A 12,982-nucleotide genomic window follows, 5' to 3' on the forward strand; every position below is an offset into this window, starting at 1 on the left:
TTTTCTTTTTTTTTTTTTTTTTTTTTTTTGTCTGCTGCAGCCAGGAAATCTAGTACTGTGTTGAATAAAAATGGTAAGAGTGGACATCTTTGTCTCGTTCCTTTAGGGGGAAAGCTCTCATTTTTTAACCACTGAGTATGATGTTGGCTGTGGATTTTTCGTATGTTCAATAGAAGCAGGGTTGTCTGCTTCTATTGAGATGATATGATTTTTTATCCTTTCTCTTCTTGATGTACTGTATCATGGTGATTAATTGCGAATATTGAACCACTCTTGTGTCCTGGGATTGAATCCCCCTTGATTGTGGCAAATGGGTTTTTTTTAATGTATTGTTGGATTCAGTTTCCTAATGTTTTGTTGAGGATTTTTGCATCCGTGTTCATCAGGGATATTGGTGTGCAGTTTGGTTTTGTTTGGAAGTGTCCATCTGGCTTTGGTGTCAGGATAACGCTCTCCTCATAGAGTGAATGTGGAAGTTTTCCTTCCTCCTCTGTTTTTTGGAATAGTCTGAGAAGAATAGGTATTCATTCTTATCTAATAAGTGTTCACCTGTGAAGCCATCTGGTCCTGGACTTCTGTTTATTGGGAATTTTTTTATTCCTGATTCATTTTCACTGCTGGTAATCAATCTGTTCAAATTTTCTGTTTTTTCCTGATTCAGTTTTGAGAGGTTACATGTTCCAAAGAATTTATGCATTTCTTCTAGATTGTCCACTTTGTTAGGATGTACTTTTTCATAACGTGATCTTTGTATTTTTGTGGTGTCAGTTATTATTTCTCCTCCTTCATTTCTGATTTTGTTTGAGTCCTCTCTCCCTTTCTTGAGTCTGGCTTTAGTCTGGTTTATCAATTTTGTTTCTTTTCAAAGATGTAACTTCTGGTTTCACTGATCTTTTTTTAATGTCATCTATTTCTGTTCTAATTTTTATAATTTCTCTCCTTCTACTAGCTTTGGATTTTGTTTGTTTTTCTATTTCCTTTAGGTGTAAGGTGAGGTTGTTTATTAGGGATTTTTCTTGTTTCTTGAAGTAGGCCTGTATTGCTATAAACTTTCCTGTTAGAACAGCTTTTGCTTTATTCCAAAGATTTTGGACCCTTTTTTTACAGAGCACTTCCTCATTTTTTTGTATGTATAGCTGCATAGTATAAAATGATATGAACGTGCCACTGTTTATCCTACTACTCTCCTATGCTTCAGTGAGCAACCTTGTACAGAGTGTTTTCATGAATCTTGTTCATACATATGTCACTATTATTAGAAGTACATCTTCAGAATTGAGTACTAGAAGTGGGGTTGCTGGGTGGAAAGTTAAGTGTGCGTCATTTTGCTAGGTTCCACCAATTTTTTCTCTAGAGGGTTGCACAAATTTGTTTTCCCACCAGCAATGTAGGAGTATACCTGCTTCTCCACGGCCTCAGTAACAAAATATGTTGTCACATTCACACTGAAATTTTAGCACCATAAGCAAGAGGTTATTTTGGAAATTCTGAGCTTTCTCTAAACTTAGTTATTTTGATCTGTTTTCACTATTAGCATACCAAAAAATGGACATATTGCAAGTTTCTTGCATTTTTAAAACTTTATCTCACATATATAATGAAGTGGGATTTTTTGTTTCATCTTAGGTTTTGCGCCTTTGGTCTATTTGTCAGATGAATGCCATAATTTATTGGCTATAAAAGTCTGGACTGATCTTAATGAAGACATTATTAAACCTCATACATTAATTGCTGCTAGCAACCTCCAATGGCAACCAGAATCTAAATCAGGAATTCCTACTTTATTTGCTGGAGATTTTTCCAGGTTTTCTGCCAGTCCAAAAGAGGGCCATTTTCAAGAGACATTCCACAAAATGAAAAATACTATTGAGGTAAAATTACTTTGTGCATTACCACACATTTTGGTGTTTTCTTATTTTGATGGTCAAATATCAAGGAAATTGTGGCTTCTGTGAAAATTGGATAGTTGAGAAATAAGGTGAGGGTTCCTCATAGATGAATTGCTTCTGAGCCTGAGGAGATGGGGGCACGACAGCTGGGAGGAAGTGATTTGAAGGAGGTGAGTGAGGAGAAACTCTGAGGAGGATGTTCAGAGCTACAGGCCAAGGGGGGAGCAAGAATAGTTACCCACAATTCGTAGCAGTATAGTTAATCACCTGCAGATTGCAAATCTAGTAATTTATAGTTTATATCTGTCCTTGATTTGAAATAATCTCAAGTAGGAGGATACTGAAATTATTTTCCGGGGCGCCTGGGTGGCTTAGTCGGTTAAGCGTCCGGCTTTCGCTTAGGTCATGATCTCGCGGTTCATGGGTTCGAGCCCCGCGTCGGGCTCTGTGCTGACTGCCAGCTCAGAGCCTGGAGCCTGTTTCAGTCTGTGACTCCCTCTCTCTCTGACCCTCCCCTGATCACGCTCTCTCTCTCTCTCTCTCTCTCTCCCTCCTAGAAATAAATAAAAAAATTAAAAAAAAAAAATATTTTCCATGGATAATGTATACATTTTATGCTTACATTGATATATATGCAAGTAATAATTATTAGCTACAGTTTAGAGTGCTTACTGTATGTCAGGCCTTACTCATAGCCTGTTGCATTCAATTCTTCCACTAATCCTATGAGGTAGGGAACTGTTTTTCCATTTTATCGATGAAAAAAACAGGTTAAGTCACACGGCCAAGTTGTTAGAAGCAGGATTCATACTTAAGCTCTTTGAGTGCATAGCCCCAACTATATTTTTTTAATATTTATTTATTTTTGAGAGGGAGGAGGAGGGGCAGAGAGAGAGAGGGAGACACAAAATCCTTAGCAAGCTCCAGGCTTTGGGCTGTCAGCACAAGCCAGACACAGGACTCAAAAACCCACAAAACCACAAGATAAGACCTGAGCTGAAGTCAGATGTTTAACTGACTGAGCCACCCAGGCCCCTGCACAGCCCCGACTATTAACCACTATGCAGTGCTGCCTCCCAGTACAGTTTTGGATTTTATACATTGCTAACCGGTAAAGAATATTCAAGAGAAGCCTCTTAGTTTAATATTAAAAATGTGTGTTATTCAAAATATATATATAAATAAAATTATATTTTAAAAGCATTAGAGTAGCCAGCTGTATAAAGGAAGCTTGGGTAGTATTTTACCTAAAGACTCAATACGTATAATAAAGAATAACACCCTCATTTATCTGGTTTCTAAATTGGGGGTGGAGTGAGAATCATATTCACAATTTGGCTTCCATACAGAGGAAAAACATCCCAGGTTATCTCCTAGGTTTTATTCAAGGATAGTTCAGAGACAACTGACTTTCATTTACACAGCACTTTCAAGTTTTACAAAATACTCTCATCAATTAGGTTAAATCATATAAAATTGCTGATATTTGACCAATTGTAACTTCTGAAACAACAGTTTTATGTGGCTTAACCTACACATTGTTTCCATTAGTTCTTGGAACAGACATGAGGCAGTTCTCTCATTTTACTACTGCCCCAGGCCGTTATCTATAGATGTTAGATGATGTACAGCTATTAGTTAGGATATAGAGCCGGAACTTGAGCCCCAGTCCTCCAGCTTCTCATCCAGTACCACATGATGCCTTGCTAATTAAACTGGCTGGTTGGGAAGATCTCTCCCATCTCTTTCCTTCTCTGATATACACACCCTCTCTCTCTCCTTCCAGCATGTTGGCTTTGCATTTTTACAGGAGTATATGGTTGGACAGTTGCTATCAGATTTTAGGTGTGTCAATCTGTTTTTCTGGTCTGCACCTTTTATTGTTTTAAAGGCAGCATTTTCTGAAAACATGAATATGTGTGTTTTCATTTTACAAAACAGCTTTTCCAATTTATTTTCTTAGAATATTGATATGTTTTGCAATGATGCTGAAAAGAAACTTATGCATCTACTTAATGCAAACAACCCCAGGCTGTCCACCCCGACTAAAGACTATGCTTCAGAGCCACACGCTGCTCAGACAGTCCTTGGCATAGGGAATAAAGTTTTGGTAAGTTAACTTAAGGAATTTTATAAATATATATCAAGGCAATACTGTATTCTGGTGTATATGGAGTAAGCTTGGTAAAATGTAATTAAGCTTGACTAGAATGTATGGTTTATTGTTATGTGGGTCCTATAAATAATCTGGAAATTATATCTTGTTTATCAAAGCCAGAATGTAACCTTCTCTGGGGGCAAATTTGACGAACAGGTGCTTTCATTTTTAGCAATGCAAGTATATGTGATAGAAAGTAATGTTTTGCCTATGTCCTTTTGCTAGGAGAACTGACTATTCTATACAATTAGGGCTGTGTCTAAGCTCAGTTTAACTCTTTCAATCACCGTACATGCAAATTAAGCTATAAGGTCAGTAATACTGACTGATGACTAAATCTCAAGTAGCTAACAGGTGCTTAGTGTATCTATATTAATTCATTTAATCTTCACCACAACCCATGGGATGAAAATCATCTCTGTTTTGCAAAGGAGGAAACTATGGCCTAGAGAGGCTGAACAATTGCCTAAAGTCATAAAACTAGAAAAGTAGGTATTAGAACCCAGGCAGTCTTTGCTCTTAAAATGATTTAAAAATGCTTATCTTTGTTTAAGTTGTTTATAAAAGAAAGATTAAAGCATAAGTTAAGTTCCCCTGCCTCCTTTTTTGTCTTTTAGTACAATTAGTCTTCATTCTTCTTTTTTTTCGTGTCATTTTTATATCCTTTATGCAAAACTGTTTCCTTCTGGAATGAGAACAATAATATAAGTGTCTCTTGAAATCATCTGACCTGTGAGTCATGATGGGCGTGAGAATGTGTGTGGTATTTGTGTGCTTAAATATTTCTAATGAAAAGCTAACTTAATGATGTTTTATATATTAGTGCATCATTAACTAGGCTGCTTTTTGTCTTTCTATTAGATGTCTTCTCCCAATAGTGAGACGAATCACCAGAGTCCTTTATCACTTTGTAAGCCGAAAGTAAAGTCTGTTCCCACACCTGGGCCAGCCCAAATGACTCCAAAGTCTTGTTATAAAGGGGAGAAAGAGATGGATGACCCGAAAAACTGCAAGAAGAGAAAAGCCTTAGATTTTTTGAGTAGACTGCCTTTACCTCCACCTGTTAGTCCCATTTGTACATTTGTTTCTCCAGCTGCACAGAAGGCATTTCAGCCACCACGGAGTTGTGGCACCAAATATGAAACACCTATAAAGAAAAAAGAGTTGAATTCTCCTCAGATAACTCCACTTAAATTTAATGACACTTCCCTTTTGGAAAGTGATTCAATAGCTGATGAAGAACTTGCATTGATAAACACTCAAGCCCTTTTGTCTGGTTCGGCAGGAGAAAATCAACTTCTGTCTCTCAGTGACTCCCCTAGGACTGCTTGCACGAGCTCCAAAGATTATGTCAGGCTGAAAAGGCATTCCTCCGCGTCTGGGGTCAGAGACTGTGAGAACCCCAGGCCTGCCCCGAAGGATGGGACACTGGTGTGCAGGACACACGTACAGTGAAAAGGATATCTATGAGACTGCAAAGGCAACAAAAGCAAATATGACAATAAATCAGTTACTGACTCAGCCTCTCCAGTTTGTAAAAAATACAGTTTCAAACTGCACATCAGTGTTCGCATAACAAGAAAAGAAATAGTTTCTGATTTCCCTGTGTGCCTGTCCATCACAGGAATGCTCTTTGCCTGCCTCTGTACTTTTATTTGTTAAAGGTCTTAAAATTGACTGTATATTTATTAACTAATCAAGAAAAAAATCTCCTTTAAATCTTTATGACTGGATTTGGCCACTGGATTTGATCAAGTATTATTTTACGAAGCAAACATACCTTTTTCTTTAAATTGTATCCTTAAGTAAATTAAACTAGGTGTCTAAGTACAGTTATTTTGACTCCTGTAATTCCTTTTAGTTTAGTTCCTATTTTAGGTGGCTTTGTTTTGTTTTGTTTTTCGGAGATAGCTTACTGTGACCCATTTTTCCCTAACGAATGTGTTGATTTTCTTCTAGTTCTATCCTGATCAAACGTCAGGAAGCATAAGGTACAGCAGTGGTGGTTTCTAAGACCCGTTCTTCAACCCCACGTCAGCATAACTACAAGAAAAACAGAATTCTCAGTGTAATTCCTCTTTATGATTCCAGTGTGATCTCTGAAATTATTTTAATTAAAAATTCAAATACTTTAAATCAGATTTCATAGTGTTAATGTTTTTTTAACAAAATAATCATCTGCAATTTAAGAGAGAATCGTTCTTTCAAATTGGCACTGTTTCTACCTGCTTTATTTTTAGCCCTGTCACAGGACTCGGCAAGTACCTCCTTTAAACCTGGTTTTTTTCTAACCACCAAGGCAGACAGTAATAGTTCAATATATGAGGATATTCTCATTTGTGACTTTCTTATGCTTAATAGAGAAAAGAGAACACAGTTCTAACCAGGAGCCAATAGGTTGGAGAAGCTCTGAAATCAGACCATTTACTATGTCTTAAATTTATATAAAATATCGTGTTTTCAAATCTAATTATAAACACACTTCAAAGCCAAGAATAAATCTTTTAAAAAGCAATTTTTTTCTTTCATAACTGTGATCCGTGATTTTTCTCCCCCTCTAAAAATTAACATAACAATAGTCCACTCTCCAGTTCTTTTTAACTCAACTGTTCTGCCTGTCTTATTAACATGTGATTTAAGTTTGGGTCATAAAACAATTTGGTCTTCCCATCCTAATCATTTTCCAAGTGATCTGCTCTGGAACAGGGAATAAAACTTGAATCTCAGGTGAACAAAAAGAATTAGAAGAATTTAACCTGAACTGCTAGTACCTCCTTCATTCTTCCTTACCATTTAGACTACACATTAGAGAGAAATCTCATGCACACACTCCTTTTTTATACATTGTAAAAAATATAGGAAGCTATATAAGCAAAATATGAAGCTTAAGTATATACGGATATTATCCCCTAAGAAGTGATAATGATTACAAAGTCAAGAATGTACACCGTAGGATAAGGGATAAATGGTAAAAGCAATTTGTGTTACTCAGCAATCACTTAACGAGAGCCTATCTCAGACAGAAAGCACTATGCCAGCTCTGTGAACAATGCAAACATTAATAATACAAAGCTACAGGTTAAAGTTGAGTGTTCAAAAAATTAGATAAATCAGGAAACTTGGGAATTGAGAGAAAAAAATCACTTCTAGCTGGCATAAAGTTGGCAGCATTTAATCAATTATTTTTATGCTTCCAAACCAAGTATTTCAAGAGTCATCTAGGGAAAAAAGAGACAAATGGGAAAACTACTCTCCTGAGCTCTTTAAAAGCTCTGGATCTAAACCTGGGGCCATGTCATAGTGGTTGCTCAGAAGTGAATAAAAAGCCATAAGATTTCTATAGTGTCAGGTATTGATGCTAAAGTAATAGTCTTTCCAATGTGCACAGATCAAATAATTTATATAAGCATGTAAAGTATAAGGTTGCTTTTGTCTCCTACTTACTGAAGAAGACTGGTAAGTAAGTTTATGATATAGAAAACCTGGTTCTTAATATGGTAGAATTCTGTGGGATTTAGGTAATTATTTTTTTATATCGTTGAAACAAAGTCTAGATTCAATGACAAATTCATATAAAGCAATACCATATATAATTTTTAATAACCATAAAAGCACCATTATATAGGACACTTAAAATAATATTTCACAGAACATCAGAAAGAAGCTGTTGGCCAGCAAAAAATAAAGCATACATTCTACATGATCTTATCTATCATGGTCTCACACCAAATTAATCTGATTCTAACCTGTTGAGGTTTGATTTGGAATCATAAATTCAGTATTGGTATACGAGGGGCATCCCAGATTTGTGGTAGAACTGTATTGTCTTAAATGATGCCACAGAAAATGCCAAGACTGCTCATCTTATAATGAGCGTGAGTTTTACATATCCCTATATGATTTATATCTTGGGATGCTTATTACTTCCTTGTACTCCCACACATTTGGGCAGTCAACTGATTATACACATATCTAATAACTGCTGAATTCTTTCCTCTTTAAAACTGGTGTTTATAAAGTCAGGCTTCTTTAATTTACGCTATTAGCACAACAGCCAAGAAAGTTAATCAGGTTTCATCCTATTTGATAAAGTGGCAGTTAAAACACAAGATGTGACTTGAAATAATGACACTGATTTTCCTCCGTAGCTTTTAGAGCTATTGAGAAGGGTCCAACAGACCTTTTCAACAATGACACATCACGAGAATAAAGGAATAATTTGCAAAAGTGTCTACTTTGAAGAGCGATATTCCCTTAGACATATGCTATCTAGCAAATGCATTTTAAAGGAAAATCACTATCATCATGACAGCCACACATCTCACATTTTTGGATACATAGATTATCAAAGTAGCAACGGCACTAACATTTTCCTGTCTCCCACTTCCCCACCTTTCAAACTTTCCTGGTGGAGATGAATTTCCTGGAAAAATAGATTACTTCTGAAAAAGTGGTACTGAAACTTCTATATATTGAACTTATGTGACTGGGTACGTTCTCAGGTTTCTGTTTCCAATTAATTGTTACCCTAGAGAAAGTGACTTTGTTTAATCAAATCAGAATTCCAGCATCAGACCATGTATATAGTATCCCTTTTAACAAATGCTTGTTGAAAATGAATATAATGACCTCTGCCGAAAAACTTTCAGGTCCGACTATTTACACTGGAATTAGAGCTCTGGCTAAAACAGAACAAAGAATAAATACCAAAAGTTGCGGTAAAAACTGATTTAGGAAAACTGTGAATGCCTGTACGGTAGGCCTCTAATATCCATGGTGACAGCCACCTCTTCTGTTACAGGCGCTCTCGTTTGTGAAGCCACCGTGAGCCCTCCGGGTTGGAAACTCCGCGCAGGCGTTCCAGTATCTGGCCCGGTCGGAAGGCGATGGGTTATTCCTGTCCTGGTTTCTGTTCATTCTGCTGGGCTTTTCCGCATGAAGCACACTGTGAAAGGTAACACCGTGTTCATACCGTTCCTTCATTCGATGTATTTTTTCTCTTGGGACTCCGTGAATGTTCCTTCTGCATGGAAAAATGCAAACATGTACTTAAGGCAGTATATCAAAAGGAGTTACGTGTATTTTACAAGTCCTGCATCATTATATCAATATCACTCCCTAGCCTCAGGATTTAACTCTCACTAAAGCATAACATCTCTTTAAGGAGTTACCTTTCAGGCTCCACTCCAGTTTTTTTCTGCTGCTCTAAAGCTAACGGAGTTTCAGAAATGCTTTGTTTCTGGATATCTCAATTCTGTGCTTCAAGGTATAAAAGAACACCATGAGATCTATTTATTATATATTTGCCTGTTAATCAATGCGTATATCTATAATCAATTTGTATCAGTTCGAGATACTTCTAGATGCTAATTAAAATAATCTTAAATTCAAGTGGACATCAGAATCAACTGGGGATATAGTTCAAAATGCAATTACCAGAAACTCCCACTGTGGCATGGGGCCCATGAACTAGGATTTTTACAACCGCCCCAGGCAATCCTGATGGTTTGGGCCACAGACCCATTCTGGAAGCACTATCTGCTTGTAACTATAGGATAAATCAGTCTTATTCCTAAAAAGTAAATTCTGATCTCACTGATTACTTTAAATCATTGACATTATCAAATAGCACAGTGAGTATCAACACCCATGCACTCAATCAACAAGTTAGTATTATTTGGATACTTATTGCTTTATAAATTAGAAGCAGCATCTAGGTCATAAATGAGCCACAGACTGTTCAACATCTAAAGATCTTTATTTAACCTCAATGCAAAAACACCACTGACATGTGCAATCCCATGCAGAGAAAAGTGCTTTCAAACGTTCATTAATGAAGAAGCATTTTAGCAGAAAGTTAAATGTGTCCTTTAAAAGGACCAAGTCCAAGCCAAAGTATAGCATTTAGCATTATATTAGAAAACTGACCCAAAACTAAAGTCTTCACATTAATAAATCCGAAGTTATCAATTTCCAAGAATTACCATTTCTGGCCTGAAAACTACCATGTCCATTTCCAGCCTGAAAAGATTCTTTTGTTCGGTCTGAAATACCTGAAAACAGCAGGATACATAATGAGGAACTAGAAAAACAAAGAAGTACCTTGCTAACTCTTGAACGTTGAATTTCCAGCGAGTGTCAGGTTCTCGGAATATAACTTCATAGTTATTTTCAAGTGCCTGATTTTTCAAAAGTACATAAAACATTGAAGACATGGTATGTATGTTTGGGAATGTTTATGCTGCCATTTAACATTTACTACAAATCTTTTCTAAAAGTCCTTTCGTTTTACCAGTAATCCAAGGCTTTAGTTTATCTTAACAAGTACTGTTGGTTCATTTCCATACTTAGCCACACTCAGATTATATTATGGTTCCCGATGATAAATTTTGGTCAATTATGTCTACTATGTAGGAAAATGATAAAGGTTTTTTGTTTGGGGACTTTTTAAAAAAGATAGCTGAACTAGTTTTAAATATCCTGTCCACACATATGAGAAGTGAATTCAGGGGCTCCTCAAAGTCCCTTATGTGATTATCACTGAGTTTCCCTCGGCCAAATGCCTTGTCCCATTCCTCATGCCTCAGCTGGAAAGTGAGGGTGCCCTAGGAACAGACCTTATGCGATAAAAGTGATTTCCCAATACTCTTTAGAAACTCTTCCCGCCAAGAGGGGCTTTCCCCACTATGTACTACAGTCTGGTCCAAAGCACAACACCCCATTTTCCTCAGGTGTACAGTCTGCATATAAACATCCAAATAGTCTTTACGTTCATAAATTGCCTACTCCTTTTTTATCTCAAAATGTGACCTCTATTGTCACTATTGTTCATTGTGTTATAAAATACAGAAACAAAACATCTAAAAGATTTCCTCTTCATTCTTGACATTGAGAATGGACCCTTCTAATTAGAAAAAGATTCAGATATCATATCTGGAAAATACCTAATTTCTGGGTCTTAATAATAGCTGTGAGTGGCTTAAGAACATTGTACATTCCAGATAATAAAAAAATAAGATGATGTTTTTCCTTAAGCCACTCTCCCACTAACTGTTGGTTTTGAGTTGTGCCTTAATTAACTTGACTGTTCATGTCCCCATTGGTTTCTCCCCCAAGTGGACTCTTGGTCCATGAACTGAAGTAACTACGAAGTTGATGTTCATTCCTTCCTACATTCACCCAAAGTCCCATAGGCAGGGCCTAAGTAAACCTGATGGATGTACAGTTGGAGAAAAGCACACCTGTATGTAAGCCCTTTTGCCCCCAGATTAAAATGAAGCCATAAATAGATACCACGAGCCCAGTTTCTCAGAGATCTTCACTTTACAGTCAGACAAGTGGGTATTATGTGTAACAAAATTAGACTACTCAGCTCTCGTCTTCTTGACCTGTGTGTTTCAGGATCTTTTCTCCTGTCTATATGCCCAACAGGGAATGAGAACTTATTACCAGAAAAGGTGAAATATGTCTGAAAATAGAGCATAATTTAAAATACAAACATAGTTTTGCTCCTCTTACTGTTCTTTTCTATTCTGACAGTAGGGGAACTAAGTTGTTATCTTTGTATATTTATATTTGTATTCTAGTATCTTAATAGGGTTACAGTGTTAATCCTAAGTCTGTTTAAAAAAGAAAAATGTTGCCCCGGGACTCTCATGCAGCAACACTAAGCAGTACTAAAATCCCTGCTTGTGTGGGATTTCAGTGTCCTATTAATATAATCTACAACTTGGCCAAGAAGCACCACCTAGCCCAATATTTCTCTGCAAGTTTCAGAGGGCGCCCTGTGTATATATGTCTCCCCTTCGAAAAGCAAGACAGAAAAACTATCAAGAATTTGGACCAAGGAGTATTTAAAAACGTACCCTAAGGGGTTGTTAGCATCTCAGCAAGTTTCAGCCATTCAACAATAGAGAAACGTTAAAATAAAACCTGTTTACCTGCTCTCTGAGGGAACTACTATTAATCAAGATGAGATCATGGCAGATCAGAAAAAGAGGAAAGAATAAATGGTTCAACTTTCTCACAAAATTTCTGGAACTGAGAAATCAGAATGATGCTGGTTCCTACCATGACTGCATAGGGCTTCATTTCCCAGGCGTGGAGGTTGGTATTATCAATAATAATGGGGGATATGCCATTCCTCATTGCTTTTCTGGCTGCAACACAATGTTATATAACAGTGAGCAACATGCAACAATCAGAAGGGTGAGCGTACTCCACATTTTATTTTTATCACAGGATGTCCTCATTACACAACTTTAGTGCCACCTATTTCAGAACCCATTATCAATAATTTTCTTTTTCCTGTAATCTAGGGAGGTTATGCTCTGGCATTCTCTTTGGGAGGGGAAGGATAGCAGAACGTTTTATTACATTCCTTCCATAAAACGTATTCTATGTGCACAATAGGGTTTCCCGGGAATTTGGAAAGGAATTTGTCACCTCTTTTCTGGTTCCACTTATGCGCTTCCTCCAGGAAGTCAGGATTGAACTCATAGGCACCATCTTCCCTGAAGAAAAAATCATCCGTGCTGAAAATCAGAGCCCTGGGAAAGTCGTGTTGCAATTGTCTAGAAAGTGGGGAAATAAGAGATTACTTTATGACTAGGCACAGTCATTATAGAAATTATTTCCTTCCATCTCTAACATTTAGTGGTTTATGAGTCCACCAGGTTGTGTGTTGCTGAAATTCAATTTAAGGAGAGAGATGCTTGTTATTCATAGGAGGCAGGAGAAAACTGAGAGGCGGCTGTGTGTGCAGCACAACTCCTAAAACTCAGAAGTGTGGTCACCACATTGACTTCTGCTGCACCAAAATGACTCTAGACACAACTCTGAAGGCTAAGAAGAAGGCACGATGACTGCGGGCACTAGTCCTCCCAGCCATTGTGCAGTGAGGTACCAGTACCCCCCACAGTCCTGCCCCCGGGTG

General features: G+C 37.2%; 2 protein-coding genes across 2 annotated transcripts in view; one reads left to right on the forward strand and one right to left on the reverse strand.

Annotated features, from left to right (window-relative positions):
- Positions 1-5,879, forward strand: part of BRCA2 (BRCA2 DNA repair associated) — a 57,453-nt gene extending 51,574 nt beyond the window's left edge. The window contains 4 exon segments of the mRNA XM_077752525.1: positions 1,627-1,871; positions 3,853-3,999; positions 4,909-5,443; positions 5,446-5,879. Coding sequence (XP_077608651.1) covers positions 1,627-1,871; positions 3,853-3,999; positions 4,909-5,443; positions 5,446-5,546 — 1,028 coding nt within the window. The 3' untranslated portion in view covers positions 5,547-5,879.
- Positions 5,880-6,044: 165 nt separating this feature from the next.
- On the reverse strand, positions 6,045-12,567 carry LOC144222045 (NEDD4-binding protein 2-like 1). The gene is made up of 4 exons (XM_077752527.1): positions 12,493-12,567; positions 12,118-12,206; positions 10,150-10,226; positions 6,045-9,070 (listed from the first exon to the last, which is right to left on the reverse strand). Exons 2-4 carry the CDS (start codon positions 12,193-12,195, stop codon positions 8,812-8,814), a joined length of 414 nt encoding a protein of 137 aa, XP_077608653.1. The 5' UTR covers positions 12,196-12,206; positions 12,493-12,567; the 3' UTR covers positions 6,045-8,811.
- Between the last annotated feature and the right edge of the window lie 415 nt (positions 12,568-12,982).

This window comes from Crocuta crocuta, unplaced genomic scaffold, assembly GCF_008692635.1.
Source record: "Crocuta crocuta isolate KB4526 unplaced genomic scaffold, BGI_CrCroc_1.0 scaffold190, whole genome shotgun sequence".
Lineage (NCBI taxonomy): Eukaryota > Metazoa > Chordata > Mammalia > Carnivora > Hyaenidae > Crocuta > Crocuta crocuta.

Excerpts from the sequence above, each read along its gene's own strand:
- LOC144222045 (XM_077752527.1), bottom strand. The coding sequence starts at position 12,195 with ATGAGGAATGGCATATCCCCCATTATTATTGATAATACCAACCTCCAC. Across the intron at positions 10,227-12,117 it reads TGAAGCCCTATGCAGTCATG|GCACTTGAAAATAACTATGA; the intron begins GTAGGAACCAGC and ends TTGAAAAATCAG. Across the intron at positions 9,071-10,149 it reads AACGTTCAAGAGTTAGCAAG|AAGGAACATTCACGGAGTCC; the intron begins GTACTTCTTTGT and ends TTTTCCATGCAG.